The sequence below is a fragment of the Littorina saxatilis genome, linkage group LG3 (genome assembly GCF_037325665.1).
Source record: "Littorina saxatilis isolate snail1 linkage group LG3, US_GU_Lsax_2.0, whole genome shotgun sequence".
NCBI lineage: Eukaryota > Metazoa > Mollusca > Gastropoda > Littorinimorpha > Littorinidae > Littorina > Littorina saxatilis.
Genome location: NC_090247.1, coordinates 24,291,717 through 24,318,058, shown reverse-complemented (window position 1 = coordinate 24,318,058; position 26,342 = coordinate 24,291,717). Strand labels below are relative to the sequence as shown.

The 26,342-nt window shown below is 44.5% G+C and overlaps 1 protein-coding gene across 1 annotated transcript in view; it reads right to left on the bottom strand.

Moving 5' to 3' along the window:
* Nucleotides 1–687: 687 nt before the first annotated feature.
* LOC138961935 (uncharacterized) overlaps nt 688–26,342 on the bottom strand; it is a 54,463-nt gene continuing 28,808 nt past the window's right edge. Inside the window, exons 12-24 of the mRNA XM_070333618.1 lie at nt 24,423–24,525; nt 21,987–22,079; nt 21,024–21,151; nt 19,548–19,628; nt 18,199–18,216; nt 13,369–13,548; nt 12,756–12,863; nt 12,135–12,310; nt 11,839–11,928; nt 11,226–11,375; nt 7,306–7,413; nt 5,443–5,530; nt 688–5,006 (exon numbers count right to left, since the gene is read on the bottom strand). Coding sequence (XP_070189719.1) covers nt 4,869–5,006; nt 5,443–5,530; nt 7,306–7,413; nt 11,226–11,375; nt 11,839–11,928; nt 12,135–12,310; nt 12,756–12,863; nt 13,369–13,548; nt 18,199–18,216; nt 19,548–19,628; nt 21,024–21,151; nt 21,987–22,079; nt 24,423–24,525 — 1,461 coding nt within the window. The 3' untranslated portion in view covers nt 688–4,868. The remainder of the gene's footprint in view (nt 5,007–5,442; nt 5,531–7,305; nt 7,414–11,225; nt 11,376–11,838; nt 11,929–12,134; nt 12,311–12,755; nt 12,864–13,368; nt 13,549–18,198; nt 18,217–19,547; nt 19,629–21,023; nt 21,152–21,986; nt 22,080–24,422; nt 24,526–26,342) is intronic.

The window sequence follows — 26,342 nt, the reverse complement described above, 5'->3', positions numbered from 1 at the left end:
TTTCAAAACAAATTGAAAAAAAAATTAAACTAAAAAAATAATCCTGGGAGGAGGATCATTAATTTAGGACTCTAAGAAGTTGCAATTTCCATAAGTGCATCCCAAACATAGCTTCTGAAAATATTTTGTGTTTTGTTTTGCGTTATAACTGAAGTCATGACACTTTTCAACAATCATTGTGAACTGATAACTTGTATAATATATATATATACATAGTATATATCTCTTCCACCATCTTGCATGGTCAAAGTGATATTGGAAGTTACGGGCGGTTTGTGCACCTTTCAGTCTCGCAAAACAAGTTGTCTCTTTCGTCGTTGCCAACTTCTCGCGGAAAAATGTTAAATTCAACATCTTACACACACACGTGCGCGCGCACAATACATACACACACAACACACAGCGCCTTGACTTGCGCAACACCCATTGCGTTTGTGGGGAGGTGGGGTGAGGGTGGGGTTGCATGGCTTTCGTCAGTAACTGATGAGGAAAAGAACGGGGGGGGGGGGGGGGGGGGGGGTGCGGATGGGAGGGAATGCGGCGGGGCTTTTTCTGTTCCAAACTGAGTGATTTGTTTTATTGAATGTTGGGGGGTGGGGGGGGGGGGGGGACTCGGGTACCTTTGATAAAGCACACATACGGTGACTGACACAAAAAATACACGGTGAATTAAGGGATAAATTTAAAGAAAAGTAGCAAGGCCGGATCATTGATTAACGAACTCACATGAGACATGACATGAAAACAATTAAAATCGACATTTAACTAATGACAGTTTTGTAAGATAAAACAATTAGTCGCGTGAATCGAAATTACTACATTTAGTCAATCTGTCGAACTCTCAGTGACTGAAATTGAACGCACCGCATTTGTCACTAAGACAATGCACAAAAGCGTTACGATTACATACTCCGCGGCCGCGGTAAAACGTTCACGCCACGCACTGAAAGTGACAAGTCTGGCAGTATAGCGGCGCATCAGCGTATAGCGCTTCACAGCAAAGCGCGCTTTTCTCTATTCTTTTTAACTGTCAGAGTTTGTTTTTTTAATCCAAACATAGCAGATCTATATGCTTTTGGAATCAGGAAATGATTAAGAATAAAAATGAAATAAGTTTTGAATCGATTACTGAAATGTTCATGTCAATTAGAATTTTCAGATGCTTAATGACCAAACTCATTAATAAGCTGAAATGCAATCCCATCAGTGGAAGATTGGTTGACCAAAGTTTCAATCCATTTGATCGAAAAATTAGGGTGTGACAGTGCCGCCTCAACTTTCACAAAAAGGCGGATATGACGTCATCAAAGACATTTATAAAAAATAAAAAAAGAGAAAAAAACACGTTTGGGATATCATTCTCAGGAACTCGCATGTAAAGTTTCATGAAGATCGGTCCAGTAGTTTTCTTCTGAATCGCTTAACACACACACACACACACACACCACCCTCGTCTCGATTCCCCGTCTATGTTAAAACAGTTAGTCAAAACTTGACTAAATGTAATAAAAACTGTATTATCATAAATATCATCAGGCTCACGCCAAGTGAGAAGTAAATGAATAAATAAAGAAAGTGTGTCTTCAAAAGTCGTTACACTGATGAAATGTCTGAGAGCGTTTGATAGTGAATTCCAGAGCCAAAGTTCCAGACAAGAGCAAATACCGTGACTTAAAAAGATCGATACAAGGGGAAAGAGCAACCGACAAATCTTTGAATGTCTTCACAGATTCATGAAATATGACGCTCCTGCACCACTATGTCATCTGACCCAGATGTCAAGAAATGACCATAGATCACATTGCACTCGCGTGTAGCCTTTCTCATGTGCTTGAATTTCCCTAGTAACTGCGGAAAGTCAAAATGTGCACATAATGCGCTTGAAATGTGTAAATACTTGAAGGCCAACGTTCACAAACACATTGAAGCAATGAAACAAATCGATGATATGATGCTATGATGACACCTTAGGCCAAAGTACAAACGGTAGTTTTGTGATATGTCATTTGTGAGGAATTACAGGTGATTTTGTGCAGAAACTTACGTCGCGTGTCTCCCTTCGAACAGAAAAATAAGGGTGCAACCGCTTCGGACAGATTTGCCTAGTGCAACCACGGTATACGGTGTGTTACTGGTTGGTGTGCTTTCGGCAATACATGTACAACAATTATGCATGGAAGTAACAAGCAATATTTTTTTCTCTTTAGGCCAACACAAAAAAAGTCTGTTTACGGTAACATAGGCCCAAAAAATAGGGTCGGTAGGTCGGGATTTATTTTTTTATTTTTTTCCCAAAAAACATATTTTTAAGTTATTTTGCCAAAAAACAAAGACTTTTTTTTTTTTCCCCAAATGCCAAAAAAAAGTCTAGGGTCGCGCGAAAAAATAGGGTCGGTCGGGATACCGTAAACAGACCTTTTTTTTTTGTGTGCCTTAAAGGCATTTTGTTATACAAAAAACATGACATCATGAATTCTATACGCAAGTCCAACATGTGATAATTATCAATCAATCAATCAATATGAGGCTTATATCGCACATATTCCGTGGGTACAGTTCCAAGCGCAGGGATTTTTTTATTTTTTTTATTTTTATTTTATGCAATTTATATCGCGCACATATTCAAGGCGCAGGGATTTATTTATGCCGTGTGAGATGGAATTTTTTTTTTACACAATACATCACGCATTCACATCGGCCAGCAGATCGCAGCCATTTCGGCGCATATCCTACTTTTCACGGCCTATTATTCCAAGTCACACGGGTATTTTGGTGGACATTTTTATCTATGCCTATACAATTTTGCCAGGAAAGACCCTTTTGTCAATCGTGGGATCTTTAACGTGCACACCCCAATGTAGTGTACACGAAGGGACCTCGGTTTTTCGTCTCATCCGAAAGACTAGCACTTGAACCCTTAGGAAAGGGGGGAGAAAATTGCAAACGCCCTGACCCAGGGTCGAACTCGCAACCTCTCGCTTCCGAGCGCAAGTGCGTTACCACTCGGCCACCCAGTTATCATAAACATTCAACATAGAGGGTTGTGATGTGCACTGCATAACCAGCACAATTTTTGTCTGTACAGAACACACACATGCACGCATGCACGCACACTAAAGCAAATGGTTTGGCAGTAATGGCAGTGGCAATAAATAAAAGCTATAGATCTGACTGGCACTAATAAAATCACATAAGAAAAGTAAAAAGCAGCACGAATCATTTCACACACAATCAATACAGGAACAGATCTTGTCGCAAACACACCAACCATTTCACACAAGATGAAATCAATTCTTTATGCACGGCACTGCGCTGCTTGTTTCTGTGCCCCTTGTCCAAACTCCTTCACCAGACAAAACTTAATACCAGCAGTAATGTGGCTTGTGTTTCAACTTTCTTACAACATGTACAATGTCAATTTCTAAATACACGGAGTATACATGTTCAATTCGCATGCACACACACACACACACACAGGTGCGCACAACTATTTGAGAATTTTTTAGCACTAATACCAACCGTTCTTGTGTCTCTAGAGGAGAAGATAACTGTACATAACACATCATGGAGAATGCACCACAGACTTACTCTGTGTCTGTCATGAAGCGAAGAAGAAGAAGAAGAAGCGAACAAGAAGAAGAAGAAGACTTACCCCACTTACTTCCCCTGTTCAACATCCATTCAAGCTTGGTTAGCAAAGCGTTCCTAAGTGTGATCTGTGTCACATCAGTCCGGCACACTTCCAACCTTGTGACCAACACAGAATGTACTGTGGCGGCTTCCTTTCTACCTGGTCATGGTCAACTTGTGGTCACACTATATACTGTGGCTGATACCTTTCTACCTGGTCATGGTCAACTTGTGGTCACACTATATACTGTGGCTGATACCTTTCTTTCTACCTGGTCACGGTTAAGCAGTAGGTAAACCTTTGGCTGATGTGTTGGTGCAAACATGATGTTCCCATCTCTGTGATCCACTGTCATTGGGACAGTTGTGTGAAGCCAGGCTGGGTAACTTGAAGCAGCAGTGTAACAACACTGCAGACAGTGACACTGCTATGAGGGCTTGTCACCACTGTCTAGGCTGGGTCTGTACTTGTGCTTGAAGGAGCAGTGTTGCACCAGGTCAGGGAACTCTGTCAGGGTCTGTACTTGTGCTTGAAGGAGCAGTGTTGCCCCAGGTCAGGGAACTCTGTCAGGGTCTGTACTTGTGCTTGAAGCAGCAGTGTCGCACCAGGTCAGGGAACTCTGTCAGGGTCTGTACTTGTGCTTGAAGCAGCAGTGTCGCACCAGGTCAGGGAACTCTGTCAGGGTCTGTACTTGTGCTTGAAGCAGCAGTGTCGCACCAGGTCAGTGAACTCTGTCAGGGTCTGTACTTGTGCTTGAAGCAGCAGTGTCGCACCAGGTCAGAGAACTCTGTCAGGGTCTGTACTTGTGCTTGAAGCAGCAGTGTCGCACCAGGTCAGAGAACTCTGTCAGGGTCTGTACTTGTGCTTGAAGCAGCAGTGTTGCACCAGGTCAGGGAACTCTGTCAGGGTCTGTACTTGTGCTTGAAGCAGCAGTGTCGCACCAGGTCAGTGAACTCTGTCAGGGTCTGTACTTGTGCTTGAAGCAGCAGTGTCGCACCAGGTCAGAGAACTCTGTCAGGGTCTGTACTTGTGCTTGAAGCAGCAGTGTCGCACCAGGTCAGAGAACTCTGTCAGGGTCTGTACTTGTGCTCGAAGCAGCAGTGTCGCACCAGGTCAGGGAACTCTGTCAGGGTCTGTACTTGTGCTTGAAGGAGCACTGTCGCACCAGGTCAGGGAACTCTGTCAGGTCTGTACTTGTTCTTGAAGCAGCACTGTCGCACCAGGTCAGGGAACTCTGTCAGGGTCTGTACTTGTGCTTGAAGCAGCAGTGTCGCACCAGGTCAGGGAACTCTGTCAGGTTGTGCACTCGCTGGATGACGGGTCGCTGGCCACGATCCTGTGCGTCCATCACCAGCGCCTTCCAGTCTCTGTCCGTCTGACAACACACAACGTATGGATTGAACATTGAATTTCTCTTCTTTCAGCCATTCGACGTCAAAATATGATATTTGGCACAGATCTTGCCTGTCATTGCTAGCACGGTCTCGGAGGAACAATGACTGTCTCCATCTGTGTACAATGTCATATTTGGTCAACAGTATAAATAACGTACATGTATAATGTATAACATGAGATTTTTTTCTCTAAAGTTTTCTGCCATGAATTGTGCATTTGTGAGTCTGAATGCTTGTGAGTGAGCATATAGAAGCATGTGTCTGTGTGTATACATGCATGCTTTATTGCCATTCGCAGTGACCGGAAGGTTACCATGACATGCCCCTTTCACACGTACTGCAACATGTATATGCTCTACTTTAAATTATTGAGAACATGGAGCGTGGGAAGACAGCATAGAGTGAACTGCTACTTACCCGCAGTGACTGGAGGTGAGCGATGATGTAGAGCGCGTACTTGGCTCGGGTCAGCGCCACGTTCATCCGCCGCGTGTCCGCCATGAAGCTGCAACAGTGCGTTGCAACAACGTCAGTGTCTCTTTTATCCCGTGCAGACATTTGCCCACGTCTTGTTCTTTTTTTTCTCTCTACATTACTTTATCCCGTGCAGACATTTGCCCCACGTCTTGTTCTTTTTTCTCTCTCTACATTACATCTTGTTTTTCAACATCTTCCTGTCACTTTCCTTCTACAGTGGTACCTGCGATGAAAGGACACCCTGGGGACCAGCCCACAGTGTCCCTACATTGCAGGTGGCCTGTCATGACAGGTATACTTTGGTCAGAATGACAGGCATTAAAGAACAACAAAGGGTGTCCTTTCATGGCAGGTGTTCTCTCATCAGAGGTGCCTCACATTGCGGGTACCGCTGTACTTTTGAATGCCTCTTCATTATTTAACACTAAACATTAGTTTGCATCATTGGGTCTGGGATTAGTTTGCATCATTGGGTCTGGGATTAGTTTGCATCATTGGGTCTGGGATTAGTTTGCATCATTGGGTCTGGGATTAGTTTGCATCATTGGGTCTGGGATTAGTTTGCATCATTGGGTCTGGGATTAGTTTGCATCATTGGGTCTGGGATTAGTGTGCATCATTGGGTCTGGGATTAGTTTGCATCATTGGGTCTGGGATTAGTTTGCATCATTGGGTCTGGGATTAGTTTGCATCATTGGGTCTGGGATCAGTTTGCATCATTGGGTCTGGGATCAGTTTGCATCATTGGGTCTGGGATCAGTTTGCATCATTGGATCTGGGATTAGTTTGCATCATTGGGTCTGGGATCAGTTTGCATCATTGGGTCTGGGATTAGTTTGCATCATTGGGTCTGGGATTAGTTTGCATCATTGGGTCTGGGATCAGTTTGCATCATTGGGTCTGGGATCAGTTTGCATCATTGGGTCTGGGATTAGTTTGCATCATTGGGTCTGGGATTAGTTTGCATCATTGGGTCTGGGATCAGTTTGCATCATTGGGTCTGGGATTAGTTTGCATCATTGGGTCTGGGATTAGTTTGCATCATTGGGTCTGGGATTAGTTTGCATCATTGGGTCTGGGATCAGTTTGCATCATTGGGTCTGGGATTAGTTTGCATCATTGGGTCTGGGATTAGTTTGCATCATTGGGTCTGGGATTAGTGTGCATCATTGGGTCTGGGATCAGTTTGCATCATTGGGTCTGGGATTAGTTTGCATCATTGGGTCTGGGATTAGTTTGCACGCACTAGTTCTTTTCTTAACATCTTTTCTTTCTGTACTCTTTTTCCTATTTATTTCTCTTTTTATTTTAGTGTGTGTAAGTGGTTAGTTGGTTGCTTGCTAAGCTAGTTGGTTTATTGACTGCTTGGCTGTGCAGATTTGATGGTAGCCTGTATGTTTGAATGAAGACAGTCAACACGAAGAGAGACAGAAGAGTGAGGAGAAAGGTGCAGATTTGATGGTAGCCTGTAGCCTGTATGTTTGAATAAAGACAGTCAACACGAAGAGAGACAAAAGAGTGAGGAGAAAGGTGCAGATTTGATGGTAGCCTGTAGCCTGTATGTTTGAATAAAGACAGTCAACACGAAGAGAGACAAAAGAGTGAGGAGAAAGGTGCAGATTTGATGGTAGCCTGTAGCCTGTATGTTTGAATAAAGACAGTCAACACGAAGAGAGACAAAAGAGTGAGGAGAAAGGTGCAGATTTGATGGTAGCCTGTAGCCTGTATGTTTGAATAAAGACAGTCAACACGAAGAGAGACAGAAGAGTGAGGAGAAAGGTGCAGCGTCACAAGCGGACATACCCAATGCCCCCGGTAGAGCTACGAGCCCTGACACACGACAGGATGATGATGTGTTTCTCTCGGCCCTGAAACCCGTCCACCGTGTTCACCTCGATGCCCTCAATATTCCTGTCACACACAAAGAGAGAACGCAGTTAGAACATGACGTGTTTCTCTCGGCCCTGAAACTCGTCCACCGTGTTCACCTCGATGCCCTCAATATTCCTGTCACACACAAAGAGAGAACGCAGTTAGAACATGACGTGTTTCTCTCGGCCCTGAAACTCGTCCACCGTGTTCACCTCGATGCCCTCAATATTCCTGTCACACACAAAGAGAGAACGCAGTTAGAACATGACGTGTTTCTCTCGGCCCTGAAACTCGTCCACCGTGTTCACCTCGATGCCCTCAATATTCCTGTCACACACAAAGAGAGAACGCAGTTAGAACATGACGTGTTTCTCTCGGCCCTGAAACTCATCCACCGTGTTCACCTCGATGCCCTCAATATTCCTGTCACACACACAGAGAACGCAGTTAGAACATGACGTGTTTCTCTCGGCCCTGAAACTCGTCCTCCATGTTCACCTCGATGCCCTCAATATTCCTGTCACACACAAAGAGAGAACGCAGTTAGAACATGACATGTTTCTCTCGGCCCTGAAACTCGTCCACCGTGTTCACCTCGATGCCCTCAATATTCTTGTCACACACAAAGAGAGAACGCAGTTAGAACATGACGTGTTTCTCTCGGCCCTGAAACTCGTCCACCGTGTTCACCTCGATGCCCTCAATATTCCTGTCACACACAAAGAGAGAACGCAGTTAGAACATGACGTGTTTCTCTCGGCCCTGAAACTCGTCCACCGTGTTCACCTCGATGCCCTCAATATTCCTGTCACACACACACAGAGAACGCAGTTAGAACATGATGTGTTTCTCTCAGCCCTGAAACTCGTCCACCGTGTTCACCTCGATGCCCTCAATATTCCTGTCACACACACACAGAGAACGCAGTTAGAACATGATGTGTTTCTCTCGGCCCTGAAACTCGTCCACCGTACCGTGTTCACCTCGATGCCCTCAATATTCCTGTCACACACAAAGAGAGAATGCAGTTAGAACATGACGTGTTTCTCTCGGCCCTGAAACTCGTCCACCGTGTTCACCTCGATGCCCTCAATATTCCTGTCACACACAAAGAGAGAACGCAGTTAGAACATGACGTGTTTCTCTCGGCCCTGAAACTCGTCCACCATGTTCACCTCGATGCCCTCAATATTCTTGTCACACACAAAGACAGAACGCAGTTAGAACATGACGTGTTTCTCTCGGCCCTGAAACCCATCCACCGTGTTCACCTCGATGCCCTCAATATTCCTGTCACACACAAAGAGAGAACGCAGTTAGAACATGACGTGTTTCTCTCGGCCCTGAAACTCGTCCACCGTGTTCACCTCGATGCCCTCAATATTCCTGTCACACACAAAGAGAGAACGCAGTTAGAACATGATGTGTTTCTCTCGGCCCTGAAACCCGTCCACCGTGTTCACCTCGATGCCCTCAATATTCCTGTCACACACACACGCACACACACAGAATGCAGTTAGAACATGACGTGTTTCTCTCGGCCCTGAAACCCGTCCACCGTGTTCACCTCGATGCCCTCAATATTCCTGTCACACACAAAGAGAGAACGCAGTTAGAACATGATGTGTTTCTCTCGACCTTGAAACCCGTCCACCGTGTTCACCTCGATGCCCTCAATATTCCTGTCACACACATACACACACACACACACAGATAGAACGCAGTTAGAACATGACGTGTTTCTCTCGACCTTGAAACCCGTCCACCATGTTCACCTCGATGCCCTCAATATTCCTGTCACACACACACACACACACACAGAGAACGCAGTTAGAACATGACGTGTTTCTCTCGGCCCTGAAACCCGTCCACCGTGTTCACCTCGATGCCCTCAATATTCCTGGCACACAAGTAGAGAACACATCATGGTCTTTAAAATATAATTTATTCTTTTTTTGTGCACACAGAGAAGAAGAAAGCAATAAACGCTGGCAACAAAATGAGGAAACAATCTAACTGATCCTAATGCGATGATGTGTTTCTGTCGTCCCTGGAACCCCTCCAATGTGTTCATCTCAACACACACACACACACACACACACACACACACACACACACACACACACACACACACACACACACACACACACACACACACACACACACAAAGTTCATGCGCTTTGTCTCCAGACCACAATAACACTGGACACAGTACACACAGAGAGCCCACGACACTGATGGCAAAATCAGTAAAACAGTAATGATTTGTTTTTTTCTGCCCTCTGCCCTCAATGGCTCTGTGGCACAGTCTGATCTCAAGACTACAAGAAAGTAGTGTGTTATTCTCTTGGAGAAGAGGAATAAGAAGGAAATGATGGCATCACCTTCATAAAATAATAATAATAATAATAATATTAATAATAACTGGACATTTTTAAGTGCCTAACCTATGCTATGGGTCTAGGCCCTTTACAAAAGAACATATACAAAATAGAACAATTAAAGGCACAGTGCAGCTCACAGCCTTCGTTTTGCGTTTTTGTTGCAGCTGAGTGCATTTACAGTTCAAAAATCCTCCTATGGTAGTAAAACAAACCCAAAACTACCCAACGACGACATCTGTGAAGCTCGACAGTTTCTTGTTCACGCGAGTGCATAAATTAACCTAGTTATTACGTGGTGTTTGGTCGGAGTTCGATTCAACTGAATGATTCCGGCCTCCATTTTGTTTTACACAAACTCATGATGACGTCTGACATAGTTTGCTAGTGGCGTGTCTTTTTGTGCATGATGTGGTGATCTACCCGATCTAAATTTAGATCCAAAAATAGGTCAAGACCAGCCGGGTCCGAGTACGAAATTAATTCGTAAAAAATTCGCAGTTCTTGACTCTTTGGGTGCAAGTCAATGAAACTTGGTAGTTCTTCTAACGGATAGCTGCCTGAGGTATGACTAAAAGCCCCAGGGGCTCCGTGCACCTGGATTTGACAAGTTCAGTACCTATGTACAACCTAAATAAAACAATTAATCATACAGACAAAAAGTCAATTATAGTCAGTGAAAGCAATCTTCAAAATGCAGAGCAGTGCGCAGAAGGACAGCAACACGATGAAGGTAAGGCCTATGCCACATTTACATACACCTGTCTTGTGATAACAGCAACACGATGAAGGTAAGGCCTATGCCACATTTACATACACCTGTCTTGAGATAACAGTAACACAATGAAGGTAAGGCCTATGCCACATTTACATACACCTGTCTTGTGATAACAGCAACACGATGAAGGTAAGGCCTATGCCACATTTACATACACCTGTCTTGTGATAACAGCAACACGATGAAGGTAAGGCCTATGCCACATTTACATACACCTGTCTTGTGATAACAGCAACACGATGAAGGTAAGGCCTATGCCACATTTACATACACCTGTCTTGTGATAACAGCAACACGATGAAGGTAAGGCCTATGCCACATTTACATACACCTGTCTTGTGATAACAGCAACACGATGAAGGTAAGGCCTATGCCACATTTACATACACCTGTCTTGTGATAACAGCAACACGATGAAGGTAAGGCCTATGCCACATTTACATACACCTGTCTTGTGATAACAGCAACACGATGAAGGTAAGGCCTATGCCACATTTACATACACATGTCTTGTGATAACAGCAACACGATGAAGGTAAGGCCTATGCCACATTTACATACACCTGTCTTGTGATAACAGCAACACAGTGATACATACAGCTATCTTTTCAATAGCATCAGCTACAGTTGCACATTTTCTCCACAGCATTAACGAACCAAACCACCGCTGTGTGCATGCAGGAGGCACCAACCTGTCTTTCAGTTTGCGCGTGACCAGTCGTTTCTGCCCGGCGTAGGGGCAGATGATGCCGATGCTGTTTGGAGTGATGTGGAGCTTGGTGTTCAGCAGTTGATGACACAGAACGGCCGTGCAGTCCGCCTCTAGTTCGTTGCTCAGTGTTCTGTAGGATTACATGTGGAACATATAATAGAATAAGAGAAGAAAACATTAATTTTTGCAAATAAACTGTGCACACACAAACATTTTTTTACATAAAATGACACCGGAATGAGTTTTAGTTGGAGTACAAAAATATGTGCCATCATTTTTTTCCCACAGTTTATATATGTATGCGCACATGAAATGGAAAACGTGTCTTCTGGCACATGACACTGAATACCAAAAGAGACCTTCTGTCACTGAACAGTAATGTAACCTTGACTCTGAGCCACTAGGCAAGGTGCTACACTGTTCACTGGGGAACCAACACTTCTGTGTATGTACACACACACACACACAAGCACGCACGCACACACACACACACACACACACACACACACACACACACACACAAACTCACTTACATACACAAAGAATACATAGATGCAACACAAACTTAGACACAAACAGGGGAGGCAACTGACCCCGACTGAGAGAGGAGTTCCTGTCCCTCCTCCACGTCGAAGATGACATAGGGATGCAGCGGGTACTTGGCACAGTTCTCCAGCACCTGTCTGTCAACATACAGTATCACACAAATGACATTCAATTTTTACTGCTCAAGTCAACGCCACACAAGGGTGTCATTCTGTCACAGTTTAACCATGTTTCTTTCATACCAGATGTCAGAAAACAACATACTCATACAACTATTGTGTGCATATTGTGTCTGAAGGCGGGTTCCATGCGGTACTGTGTAGTGTGTAGTGTGTATAGTTACCTGTCTGTGACCAGCAGGTCTCTATATACATGACGATTGGGGAAGCGGCAGATAGCGGGGTCCATGCGGTACTGTGTGCGTAGCATCATGACGGGGTTGTCGCTGCCAGGCCGGTCGTGGAAATGGTTGTACAGTCGCTCAAACAGAGACAGGTTGTAGTTGAGGCTCTGAGCTTTCTGCAACACAAGGCGTTGACCTCACACCGTTGCTGGAAGGGTGCTTTGAAAACTCCAGCACATCACAAGAACCACAGGAAGTTGACACAGAACTGGCTGCGCATGCTTTTCTCACCATAATCAATACTGACATACACAGTCCAGTAAAGAAGACTGCCTTCACCACAAACTTTCTACAGTTTTCCTGTGTATTAAGGTGGCATAATGTTGTCTGTGTGTGTGCGTGCGTGCATGCGTGTGTGTGTGTGTGTGTGTGTGGGCGTGCATCCTGGGTGTGTGTGTGTGTGTGTGTGTGTGTGTGTGTTCAGTGATACATCAGTGTGTGTGTGCGCATATGTGCATGTGTGCGTGCATGCATGCGTGTGTGAGTGCATGCGTGCGTCCATGGGTGTGCGTTTGTGCGTGCGTGGGTGTGCATGCGTGTGTGTGTGTGTGTCACACTCACAGTGGAGAGCACGGTGGGGGGAAGCTGGTTGGGGTCGCCCACCATGAAGAGCTTGGTCACGCAGTATTGCAGTGGTATCAGGCTGTCCAGCTCCGTCGCCTGTGTGGCCTGCAATCGTCATCTTCATATTCATATTCATCATCATCATGTTATCATCATCATCATCACCATCATTGTCATCATCATTGTCATCATCAATCATACATGATCATATAAAATACAATGTACCAATTTAACAATTGATTTCCCTTCCTTGAGCCATGTGACTTCAAAGGTTGACTAAAACTCAAATTTAGGCGGCTGGTCGAGACTACTAAACAGTGCATTGTTTGTGTGCATTAAGTTGTAAACAGAAAAAGGATTTCTTACTGAAATGGATCAATACATAAATGTTATAATAGCCACATCACCAATGTCTCTGCAATCAGAATATCAGAGTACTGCTCCCATTTCATTTGCTGACGGTATGTGTGTACAGTTCATATGACGCTATTCTTTTCACTGAAGGTCAGACCACCAGAGGATTTTTATCCTCAACCAACAGGAACAGTTGTTAGTCCCCTTCTTTCCACCCCTCCCTTCCCCCAGTCCCAATCCCTCCAGCCTTACAGACCTCGTCAATGATGGCGCAAGTGAAGTGCTGGTTGTTGTAGCGGTTGCCAGTGGGGTTGCGTCGCAGCGTGTCCAGGATGCGTGGCTGACCAAAGCTGCTGAGCGTGCCGCACACAATCTGCGGCTCCTTCAACTGCCGCTCGAAGATCTCGTTGTACTCCCTCCCCGTCAACTCCACGCTCTGTTGATCACAGTCACATGCAGGGTTACACTCAAAGACTCACCAACTGATGTAAATAGAGAGACATCCTCTGCCACAGTCACATCATCCAGCGTTAAACTAAACATCACACCAAGGGACGTAAACTCACTGCCACATTCTGTCACAATCACAGCAGACATCCACTGATCCAGCGTCAAACTAAAGATCTCACCAAGTGACGTTACAAAAAAGTCAGTCATGCTCTGTTACAAGCATTCAGGGTAAACAATGTCATCTGCTGACCCTTGTCAGAGACATGCAGTCTGCTTCCAGACGGCTGCAAATCTGCAATGTTTGAATCACATGAAAACCTGATCAAAAAACGGCCAAACACTACTGGTAATAAGGCAGGAAGTCATGTGACCCTTTGGGAAATCATGTGACCCTGCGCCTGCAACTTGGCAGCATTCCTGAAGTCACCTGTGCACTAAACCTTCCTGATGGGGCCTGACACGTGTCTGAAAACACCAGTTGGCTGCAGTCTTGTTGGTTGATGAGATCTTTAAGGGCCGATGGACAACTGCACCCCCCTCCCCTTTCCCACACCCACTCTCAAGCCCACATCCAATACTGCGCCATCCTTCTTTTAAGTCTTCTTCTTCTTGGCGTTCGCAGAGGTTACACAATCAGTCCAGCACTGGTGATAAATGTTGTCGTTTTCTCCAACTCCTGTCGACTGCCGTATAGTTTGGTCTGCAAGGGAGTTGGTGACGGCCACACTTCTTTTCGTTCCTCATCTAGTAAGGGACATCGCTGTAAGATGTGTTCCGCTGTTTGGTCCTCTTGACCGCAGGCACAGGTTGGTGATGGCGCCAGCTTGAACTTTCGGTTCATGTGAGCATTGAGCCTGTTGTGGCCAGTACGCAGCCTGATGAGGTTGACTTGCTGCTCTCTGGACATTGTGTGGTAGTCATCTCTGTTTGTCCTTGGCCTCATCAATGCCTTGATGATTGTCTTCTGCTCACTAAAGCTGACACTGTTTTCAGGTTGGTCTTCCACGGCTCCTTCTTTTGCCAGCTCATCTGCCCTTTCATTTCCTGGTATCCCACAGTGTGCTGGTATCCACTGGAGGACAACTCTTCTGGTTTGTCTGACCATCTGTAATGCTTTGGCCAGCTGTGGGAGTTTGTCGTTCTCTAGGGCCTGAAGGACTGAAAGGGCGTCCGAGAGGAAGACAACTTGGTAGCAAGGGTCTGCGGAGTCCTGAACGAAGGAGGCGGCCTGCATGAGAGCTTCTGCTTCTGCTTTATAGTTTGTGCAGTGTTTGCCAGTGGCAACGCTGGATGTAGCTGTATGTCCCCCAGGGAACTGGATGAGAATGCCTGCACCTCCATTGAGCACGGCGTTAGTTGCTGATCCATCGGTGTATACATGGATCCACGCCTCTTTTGGGTACTGTTCGTCGATCAGGGCTAAGGTGAGTGCCTGTCGAGCTGTGTCATTCTGATCTTCTCCTGAGGTAACATGTGGAACACTGGTGCAGATCTGGATGCCTGGTTTCTCTGTTGCCTTGGGGGTTTCCTCTTCTTCTTGAGTCAGAGGTAGAGTGTTCTGTGGAAGGACTTCCCTGTACTGTCGAGAAAGTCTCTTGCTCTCGTGTACAAAACTGCTCCGTTTAAGCCGGTTCTTGGTGAGGTTGCTCAGTCTGTGCTTCATGGGGTGGTCGGGTAGGCACTTGAGCTTCTCGGCCTGTACCATAGTCTTGGCTTCTCTTCTCTGACAGAGGGGTTGGATGGTGGTAAGCTTCTCCATTTCCTTGATGGGCGTGGATTTCATTGCACCGGTGATGAGTCGGAGGGCCTGGTTTTGCACACGGTCAAGGGTCTGCAGGTTTGTCTTGGCTGAGGTTGACCACGCTGTGGAGCCGTACTCGAGGTGGGGTCTGATTGTTCCCTGGTATACTGTCTTCAGTATCTTCTCGTTCGCTCCCCAGGTGGTACCTGCCAGCTTCCTGAGTATGGCTAGCTTGCGCCGGGCCTTCGTCTCTGCCTGTGCAATGTGTGGTTTCCAGGTCTGCCGTCTATCAAAGGTGACACCAAGGTACGTTGCTTCTTCATCCTCTCTCAGAGGAGTTCCACCAAGCCTAATGGTTCCGGCTTTCTGCTTTGGCGACAGTGTGAATAGGGTGGTGGAGGATTTCTCCTTGTTGATGGAGACGCACCAATCTTCTGCCCATGCGTTCAGCGTTCTTTTAAGTAAAGTGAAAGATGAAAATCTTGGGTCAAGCCTGCTGTCAGAAATTTTCTCTGGTCACGACAACCAAGGGATGTAGCATCATCCTAACACTATACTACCCTTCAGTACCAGAGGTAAGAGCAACCATTAGATTTACTGGTGAAGTTCAGTACAAAATTAGGAATAAATGTGCGTAGACAAAGTAGCAAATGTTACAGGCACTACATCTCAATGCTAGAAAATACATAGCAAATAGGATATACAATATACTACCACTTGCTACAGTATACATTTCTTGAAGATACAAACAAAACAAAATAAAATGAAAAAACGAACAAAACAATACCCAAAACTGAACACTAGAATACTAACTCAAACTTAAAGAAACTAGGAAAAGCTAGAATATCCTTGACTGACAAGAATGCTATAAAACTGTGACAATTAAAATGGAAAGAAAAAAATGGAGAGAAAAATTTAAAACTACCTTCTCTTTGGGACCGTATTATAATAACTTGTATCATTCATGCAGCTGTCAATCACTAATTCAATCCCAATTCTTCTTTCTGGCACAGTAAGAACGTCACAGTACAAAACTTGACTCAAAAACGTCAAAAACTGAAACAACGCCAAATAAACTGAATCTTCTGCTCAAAAGATTTGTAAAGTATAACATTGACTAAGTATCATAAAGTAAGGCAAAACTTGTTTGTATAACAGGGAATAAAAGAAAAACAACACTCGCTGTGTTAGCACATCAACCTAACGCCGTCTTCAAGATGTGTTTTCTGTGGGGTTGGGGTTTTTTAAAACTTTTTTTGACCAGGCTATATGTTGTGTAGTGATACAAATTGTTAGTGGCCTGCAAAGCATGTTATTTTCATAGTACAGTGGAACCCCCCTTTTAAGACCCCCCAATTTAAGACTCCCTCCTTTTTAAGACCTTGTTTTCTCAGACTTTCTGTTCATAACCTCTGTAAATTTACCCTCATTTTATTTTCTCAGATGTTTGGAGGTCTTAAAAGGGGGGTTCCACTGTAATGCATTGGCACAGCACCTACATGCACTTATTTTTCTGGGATCAGTACTTTCAGCACAGCTCATTACCAATCACATTACTTGCCAGCTGATATTGACCAGGTTCTCTTTCACATCATGGCAACTGCTGACTGCAAATTCCTCAGGTACCATTGTGAGACAATAGACGAACTACAGAAATAATGACTCTACTAGGCTTGTATGGGTTGTGAAAGGGTGAAAACTCTCAAATAATCTCATAATAATCCCGTGGGGTCACATGAAAACTCTCAAATAATCTCATAATAATCCCGTGGGGTCACATGAAAACTCAAATAATCTCATAATAATCCCGTGGGGTCACATGAAAACTCTTGCTTCTATCACGGCAAACTTTCCACAACCGGCACGGTTGGCCTAGTGGTAAGGCGTCCGCCCCGTGATCGGGAAGTCGTGGGTTCGAACCCCGGCCGGGTCATACCTAAGACTTTGTCGAACGCTGAAGAAGAAAGAATACCTAAGACTTTAAAATTGGCAATCTGGTGGCTGCTCCGCCTTGCGTCCAGCATTATGGGGTTAGTGCTAGGACTGGTTGGTCCGGTGTCAGAATAATGTGACTGGGTGAGACATGAAGCCTGTGCTGCGACTTCTGTCTTGTGTGTGGCGCACGTTATATGTCAAAGCAGCACCGCCCTGATATGGCCCTTCGTGGTCGGCTGGGCGTTAAGCAAAAAAAAAAAAAAAAAAAAAAAAAAAACCTTCCACACGTGCTCCTCCCTGGTGACCGACCTACAATTTCACGTATGAAAGTTTGCCTCAATAAAGTTTGTATTCACTCTTTCATAGCCCATACAAATCCAACAGAGTTATTTCCAAACATTGTGGATTGCAGCTGATGTGCTCCATACGGACCTATAGAACCACTGGGACGGGGACAGTTCTGTTCCTAGCACTCTGGCTGGCTTGGGAAACTATTTGTCGCTATGGGCATGGATTTGATCACCAGGTTTCGGCAAGGGATGGTCTTCCCAGGCAACTTTGTGGGAGTCAAAACATGCCTATGTGGATACATGTACTCGATAAAGATCCTGAGTTCAAAGCGCAAATCTCAGGGAAACGCCAAGACACGCATGCAGAAAATAAAGAGGGTAAAATTAATAGAAAAAAAGAAGAAGAAGAAAAGAGTTGTGCGATACTGCATGGCACCTGGTTTTCTCATGAGAAAACGCAACGTGAACTCTGTAAGGGTTAGCGCACAGGACTGAATGACTTGACTGGTAGGGTACCCTACCCTTGCTATCTTCTGCTTAATTACCAAAAAGACTAGAGATTTGTTGAATATGCTTCTTTGTGTGTGTTTTTACCACAAACACACACATATAGATAAATATCAAACAGGAAAGCAGAAAAGTAAAAACCAAAATCTTTTTCATACTTTACCTGATTTACGTACTGGTCCTACAAAATTAACAAAATCCCTTAACACAACTACTCGGCCAAACATGAATGCAAACTGTGTGAACCAAACCAACGTAAAATGACGGAGAAAAAAACCCATTAGTATAACAACAGCTCCATAATGAATAAATACTGTACACAAAGCACAATGCATAAAAGAAAGCACAGCATCCCAAAAAGCTTCATACTCTATCACGCGTCTCTTGTGTGATGACAAAACAGACAGCCCGGTACACTTCACAATACTACAGACAGCATAGACAACAGTCTGTACAGTTCGCTGACTGTCTAGGATCTAGCCAGGCTTTTACATGGGATAAGACCACCCCTCCACTTGGTCACATATCAACACTCAACAGCCGGGCTGCTTTCTGCGCAGTGACAATTTTGATGCATTCATTTTGTAGACTGACACCAATGCCAGTTACAAAATTGTCTTTCGTAAAATTCCCAATCTCGGGCGGGGATGTAGCTCAGTTGGTAGCACGCTGGATTTGTATCCAGTTGGCCGCTGTCAGCATGAGTTCGTCCCCATGTTCGGCGAGAGATTTATTTCTCAGAGTCAACTTTGTGTGCAGACTCTCCTCGGTGTCCGAACACCCCCGTGTGTACACGCAAGCACAAGACCAAGTGCGCACGAAAAAGATCCTGTAATCCATGTGAGAGTTCGGTGGGTTATAGAAACACAAAAATACCCAGCATGCTTCCTCCGAAAGCGGTGTATGGCTGCCTAAATGGCGGGGTAAAAAACGGTCATACACGTAAAATTCCACTCGCGCAAAAAACACGAGTGTACGTGGGAGTTTCAGCCCACGAACGCAGAAGAAGAAGAAGAAATTCCCAATCTGCACAGAAAGCTGTCAGGGTGTCCATGTTTGTTTCATGCATTCATTGTCTATCGTAAAATTCCTAATCTGCACAGAAAGCCGTCAGGGTGTCCATGTTTGTTTTGTGTCTCGGCAATGCAGAAGGAGGTTTGTGTACACGCCTGACCAGAAATGAAATACAGTGGAACCCCCGTTTAAGACCTTACAAAATCTGGGAAAATCAGGTCTTTAAAAGGAGAGAGTCTTACAATGAAGACAATTAACATAGGTTATCCGTCGCGATATAACCTTGAATGGTTGAAAACGACGTTAAACACCAAATAAAGAAAGAAAGAAAACATAGGTTATGCACACAAAATTCAGACAAAAATTCAAGGTCTTTATATGGGGGGTTTAAAAAGTGGGGTTCCACTGTAGCAGGCAGATTTGTTTTCACAGGTAGGCCTGTCCCACAGAGCAAGCAGCCATGCATGGTGAGGAACAAATACAGAGACCCCCACTCACCTGGTTTCCCTGCTGTATCTGCTTGGTCAGCACGTCCTTCCTCCGCTGTTCTTTCTTCATCTCTCTCTCCAGCACCTCCGCCTGCACACAGAACACAGACAGTGTTAACTGATCTCATCATTGTACATGTCATTTGATCTCTCTCTCCAGCACCCCGGCCTGCACACAGAACACAGACAGTGTTAACTGATCTCATCATTGTACATGTCATTTGATCTCTCTCTCCAGCACCCCGGCCTGCACACAGAACACAGACAGTGTTAACTGATCTCATCATTGTACATGTCATTTGATCTCTCTCTCCAGCACCCCGGCCTGCACACAGAACACAGACAGTGTTAACTGATCTCATCATTGTACATGTCATTTGATCTCTCTCTCCAGCACCCCGGCCTGCACACAGAACACAGACAGTGTTAACTGATCTCATCATTGAACATGTCATTTGATCTCTCTCTCCAGCACCCCGGCCTGCACACAGAACACAGACAGTGTTAACTGATCTCATCATTGTACATGTCATTTCATCTCTCTCTCCAGCACCCCTGCCTGCACACAGAACACAGACAGTGTTAACTGATCTCATCATTGTACATGTCATTTGATCTCTCTCTCCAGCACCCCGGCCTGCACACAGAACACAGACAGTGTTAACTGATCTCATCATTGTACATGTCATTTCATCTCTCTCTCCAGCACCCCGGCCTGCACACAGAACACAGTGTTAACTGATCTCATCATTGTACATGTCATTTGATCTCTCTCTCCAGCACCCCTGCCTGCACACAGAACACAGACAGTGTTAACTGATCTCATCGTTGTACATGTCATTTGATCTCTCTCTCCAGCACCCCGGCCTGCACACAGAACACAGACAGTGTTAACTGATCTCATCATTGTACATGTCATTTCATCTCTCTCTCCAGCACCCCTGCCTGCACACAGAACACAGACAGTGTTAACTGATCTCATCATTGTACATGTCATTTCATCTCTCTCTCCAGCACCCCTGCCTGCACACAGAACACAGACAGTGTTAACTGATCTCATCATTGTACATGTCATTTGATCTCTCTCTCCAGCACCCCGGCCTGCACACAGAACACAGACAGTGTTAACTGATCTCATCATTGTACATGTCATTTCATCTCTCTCTCCAGCACCTCCGCCTGCACACAGAACACAGACAGTGTTAACTGATCTCATCATTGTACATGTCATTTGATCTCTCTCTCCAGCACCCCTGCCTGCACACAGAACACAGACAGTGTTAACTGATCTCATCATTGTACATGTCATTTCATCTCTCTCTCCAGCACTCCGACCTGCACACACAGAGTGTAAACTGATCTCATCACTGTACACGTCATTTCAACTTCAAGCAAACAAAAGGCTATCATACCACACACGCACACACACACACACACACACACACACACACACACACACACACACACACACACACACAGTACGTACCTCAGCCATCTTTCTCTGGTGTCTGAGTTGGAACAGCCTGTCCTCCATTGCGACGATCTTGTTCTCCAGACGTGTGTGTTCCGTCCGCACTGTCTCTGGCACCATCTTCATCCGCTTCTCACGCAGCACTGACACACACGGTGTCACGTGTTACACAATTATCCCATACACTTACATGTGTTACACACTTCTAAACACAGTTACAGAGGGAGTTCTGTTCTGTCTATTTCTTGTGGTTTTTTTTTCAGGAGTCTGTGTTGTGTTTATCTTTGCAGACTGTGATTGATCCTACATAGGCGAGAGAGACCTACCCCTGTTATAAATAAACCATTTTTTTCACACGTGTGTATATTATGTAAATGAGAAATATAGACAATACTACATAGCTTGCTGTGGGATATAGACAATACTACATGGCTTGCTGTGGGATATAGACAATACTACATGGCTTGCTGTGTCATACAAGGTTTATACCACTTGTTTTCTAAAATATTGAAATGTGAATGAAAAGCCAGCTTTTCAATGTTCTAAAGAAACCACGATGAGTGTAAACCTTGTACGACACAGCAAGCCATGTAGTATTCTCTATATCCCACAGCAAGCCATGTAGTATTCTCTATATCCCACAGCAAGCCATGTAGTATTGTCTATGTCTCCTCGAACTGTCTTTGCTTTTACTTCTGTCCTACTTCATCAAGGGAGCAGAAGGTCTTACATGCATGACAGGTTTACGTACCCAACCTCACGCTCGCTTCATCTGCTACTGCTAGTATTATGGATGATTGACAGCAATAACAAAAATAAGTCGATGACAGGATCAAGACGCAAACGCAAACGAACTAGCATAATGACATTGTTCCTCCATTTATATTGATTTAGTTAATTAGCCTAGATAAAAAGCATTTCTGAGTTTATCTTTTGCAGGTGCGTCTAAAGTACAACAGTCGTCATGACAACACCTACCTAGTTCCTTGGCTGTCTGCACCTTGTTCTCAAGGGCCAACTGCTTGACGTCGCTGTGAGTGCTGCCCACCTTGCCGATACGCACCATGTCGACTGCACACACACACACACACACACACACACACACACACACACACACACAGTCAGAGGTTTCTGCCACAGCACAAGTGTACGAGCAGCTAATACAGAGCTCTTTAAGTTTGCTTGCTTACGTCAAATCTCACCCACACTTACACCCAGAAACACACGCACACACAAACACAGACATACAGAAACACGTACACACATGCACACACAAACACAGACATACAGAAACACGTACACACATACACACACAAACACAGACATACAGAAACACGTACACACATGCACACACAAACACAGACATACAGAAACACGTACACACATGCACACACAAACACAGACATACAGAAACACGTACACACATGCACACACAAACACAGACATACAGAAACACGTACACACATACACACACAAACAGCAGTCCCTGCAATGTACGGCCCCCGGCGTGAATGGACACCTGACATGTACGGACACATTTGCTCGGCACGGAGTGTTTTCCTTCTATATTTGCCCCCCCTTAAACGGACACCTGCAAAACGTGGACGCGGACACTCATTTGACGTGTGAGTGTAGGGGGGAGGGGGTGGTGTGGTCACCCCTCCCGTGACTGGACACCTGCAATGTACGGACAGTTTTGCTATGGCCCAAGGGTGTCCGTTCATGAGAGGGACTGCTGTACTACCGTATTTCTACTTTTTACATTTAGTCAAGTTTTGACTAAATGTTTTAACATAGAGGGGGGAATCGAGACGAGGGTGTGCGTGGTGTATGTGTGTGTGTGTGTGTGTGTGTGTGTGTGTGTGTAGAGCAATTTAGAGGAAACTACTAGACCGATCTTCATGACATTTTACATGGGAGTTCCTGGGTATGATATCCTCAGACGTCTTTTTCATTCTTTTGATAAATGTCTTTGATGACGTCATATCCGGCTTTTCGTGAAAGTTGAGGGGGCACTGTCATGCTCTCTTTTTTAAACCAAATTGGTTGAAATTTTGGTCAAGTAATCTTCGACGACGCCCGGACTTTGGTATTGCATTTCAGCTTGGAGGCTTACAAATGAATTAATGAGTTTGCTCATTAAAGTTGTCATTAAAATCGATTTTTCGCAAACAGATTTAAAATTGATTGCATCGTATTCTTCGTGACATTCTGAATCTAAAAATATATACATATGTCATGTTTACTCTTAAAATGTGATCACAATTAACGAAAATAGATTAATTAGTCTTACGATTAAAATTTAAGAAATCGATCCAAAAATGATTTCATCTTATTCTTTATCGTTTCCTGATTCCAAAAACATATAGATATGTCTTGACATGTATTTCTCTCTCTCTCGACTGTACACAGAGATAAGAACAGCCTCGCTTTCACCTAGATCCTGCCTAAAAACAATGTTCAGACCTCATGTTCAGACTCGGCGTAATAATACCGAAAGGACTACTTTTTAGCGGTCAAGTTCAGTCGTCCGCATACTCGAAAGTGAAAAAAAGATGAAACGTTTTGCTACAGTATCGGAGGATGAACTGTCGAAGAAGAAAAAGAATCTCGTGCCAACCACTACGCAGAAGACCATCCGAGTTGTCCAGAAGAAGTTCTGAAACACGTCACGTTCCAAATCAAAAGATGACATTCTATTCTCTTACGTCACTATTCTTAGTTTACAGTACCATTCGGCGGCTTTGCTACGAGTATGCCATAGTCTTGGTTGGCCGAGACCTTGAGGTGGAATGCGAGTGATTAGGTTTGTTGATTTTGCTCGGAGAAGTGGTCCGTGTTCAAGCAAGTTTCTTTCTTATTTGAAAACAAAAACCCTAAGACCAGTGAATGTCGAGATATATATGTTAATTGGATCTGTGATCCAAACATGCCTTTTGGTCAATCTCGATGGCAGTTTATTCCACTCGCCCTACGGGCTTGTGGAATAAACTTCCATCTCGATTGACCAAAAGCCATGTTTGGATCACAGATCCAATTAACGTATAATGATAGGTTGTATTCAAAACAAGCTCAGAAAGTTAACACGAATACAGAAAAGCGCGCTTTCCTGCTTAGCACAATACGCTACCGCGCTATTCTGGCGTGTGCATATCACTGCGTTTTGCACGTGGGAGGTGAGCGATTTCCTTCTCACGGAGATTGACGAAGCTGTACTGTCTTGGTGAAAAAAATACAGTGCGTTCAGTTTCATTCCGTGAGTTCGACAGTTTGACTAAATGTAGTAATTTCGCCTTACGCGATTTGTTCTTTCTCTCTCTCAATTTAATTTTGTCTAACTTTTTCTGTCTCTGTCTGTCTGTCTGTGTCTGTCTCTCTCTGTCTGTCTGTCTGTCTGTCTGTCCCCACACTCACAGTTGAGACCGACGGTATTTTTCTTGATGATGAGACGTCTGAGCAGTTCATCGGCCGCAGCGTTGGACGGGGCGGCCAGACAGATCTTGGCCTTGGGCTTGACCTGAAACAGCACAATATTAAGTTACATGAAGCAATATCAAAACATTCAGTCAATATGTCATACCTGACACTAAAAGATCAAGACTGGAAACCAGTCATCAACATGACTACATGTAGTAAGACTTGGTTAGTCAAAGACCGAGACTGGTGACGCTTGTCTCCGCTAAGCATGCGAACGTTGTACTTAAACAACCTATTTTCTTTAAATTGTGAGCACATTTTCAAAGTAAACATGACGAATCTACATAGTTTTTGATTTGGGAATTGATAAGGAATACAATTCAATCCTTTTTAAATCTGTTTGTGATAATTTTATCCTAATACAGTGGAGTCCAGCTATAACGAACCCGGTTATAAAGAAATCCCGCTTTTAACGAACTGCCATTGATTTCCCGGCAGACAGCCTTCTATTTCTTACTTGTTACTTTCCGGCTACATCGAACCTTTTGAACTCATTTGCATAACGAACCCCTCTTTTAACAAACACGTTTTCATCGCCCCAGAGCCGTTTTGTCTCTAAAAGTCACAAGGCTACAACGAACTGATGTCAATAATTGTCTCCAAAGACAAAAATACACAAACACAAGTGCACATTGCGTGATGAGCGAACTCTAAACAAACAGCGGGAGGTGCACGGAACAGCCACCGCCGCTGTGTTTTCACTATTCCAATCAGCTGCTAAGCTATGACTGTGCTCAGTACACAGCAGCGGTACCCCACAGCAGTACACATCGGGCACAAACACGTTTTCATCGCCCCAGAGCGGCTTTGTCTCTAAAAGTCACAAGGCGACAACATCTGCGTGTGCGCGAGATCAAAGGCAGGTCCATTGTGATAGCTGGGTGGCCTTGTTTATATACACTCAGTGACCTTCTTCCCCGGGGTCAATGACCCAGATTTAGCTATGAGAGGTGGTTCCCCTTTCATATGAGAGAGGAAACACTTCCTGTACCCGGGTCAGTGACCGACTTATGGAGCGGTCTCTTTCATGTCTTGAGAGGACAGTTACTTGGCCAGGGTAGTACATGCACCAGAACAGGTGGACACCATGAAATCGGAGATTGATCGGAGATTGATCAGAATGTACATGTACATGCTTTTACACGACTTTTTAAATTTTACTTCTAAAATTGTGACAGTAAACTGTAAAGTGAACATTTGAACTATGCCTCTATGGATTATATTATGAAGCTGTTGAAAGCATGCAGAGATTGTACTCTCCAAGGAAAGATCGATGGGACGATCATTTGAGGTGAGTGGGAAAACTTGTCTTAAGGCCATTTAGGGTTGAAAACTCTACAGCGAATTACTGATATAACGAACTTAAATGCATCTCCCCTGAGATTCGTTGTACCCGGACTCCACTGTAACAGCTTAAATCACAATGAACAAACAAATTGATTATTTTCAAGCTTCTGAACTGAAATGCAATACCAAAGTTCGAAATGAGTCAAAGATTTTGCTCCAGTGCCGCCTCATTTTTCACTAAAAGCTGGATATAACGTCATCAGAACATTTATCGCAATATTGAACAAATGTCTGGGGATATCATCTTGAAGAATTTGTATGCAAAGTTTCATGACGATCTGTCTGGTATTTTTCGGGGAATCGCTCTACACACACACACAGACACACACACACACAGAAAAATGCACACACACACACATACACACACACACACACACACAGACACACACACACAGACAAATGCACACACACATACATACACACACACACAGACAAATGCACACACACACACACAGACAAACGCACACACACACACACACACACACACACAGACACACACACACACAGACA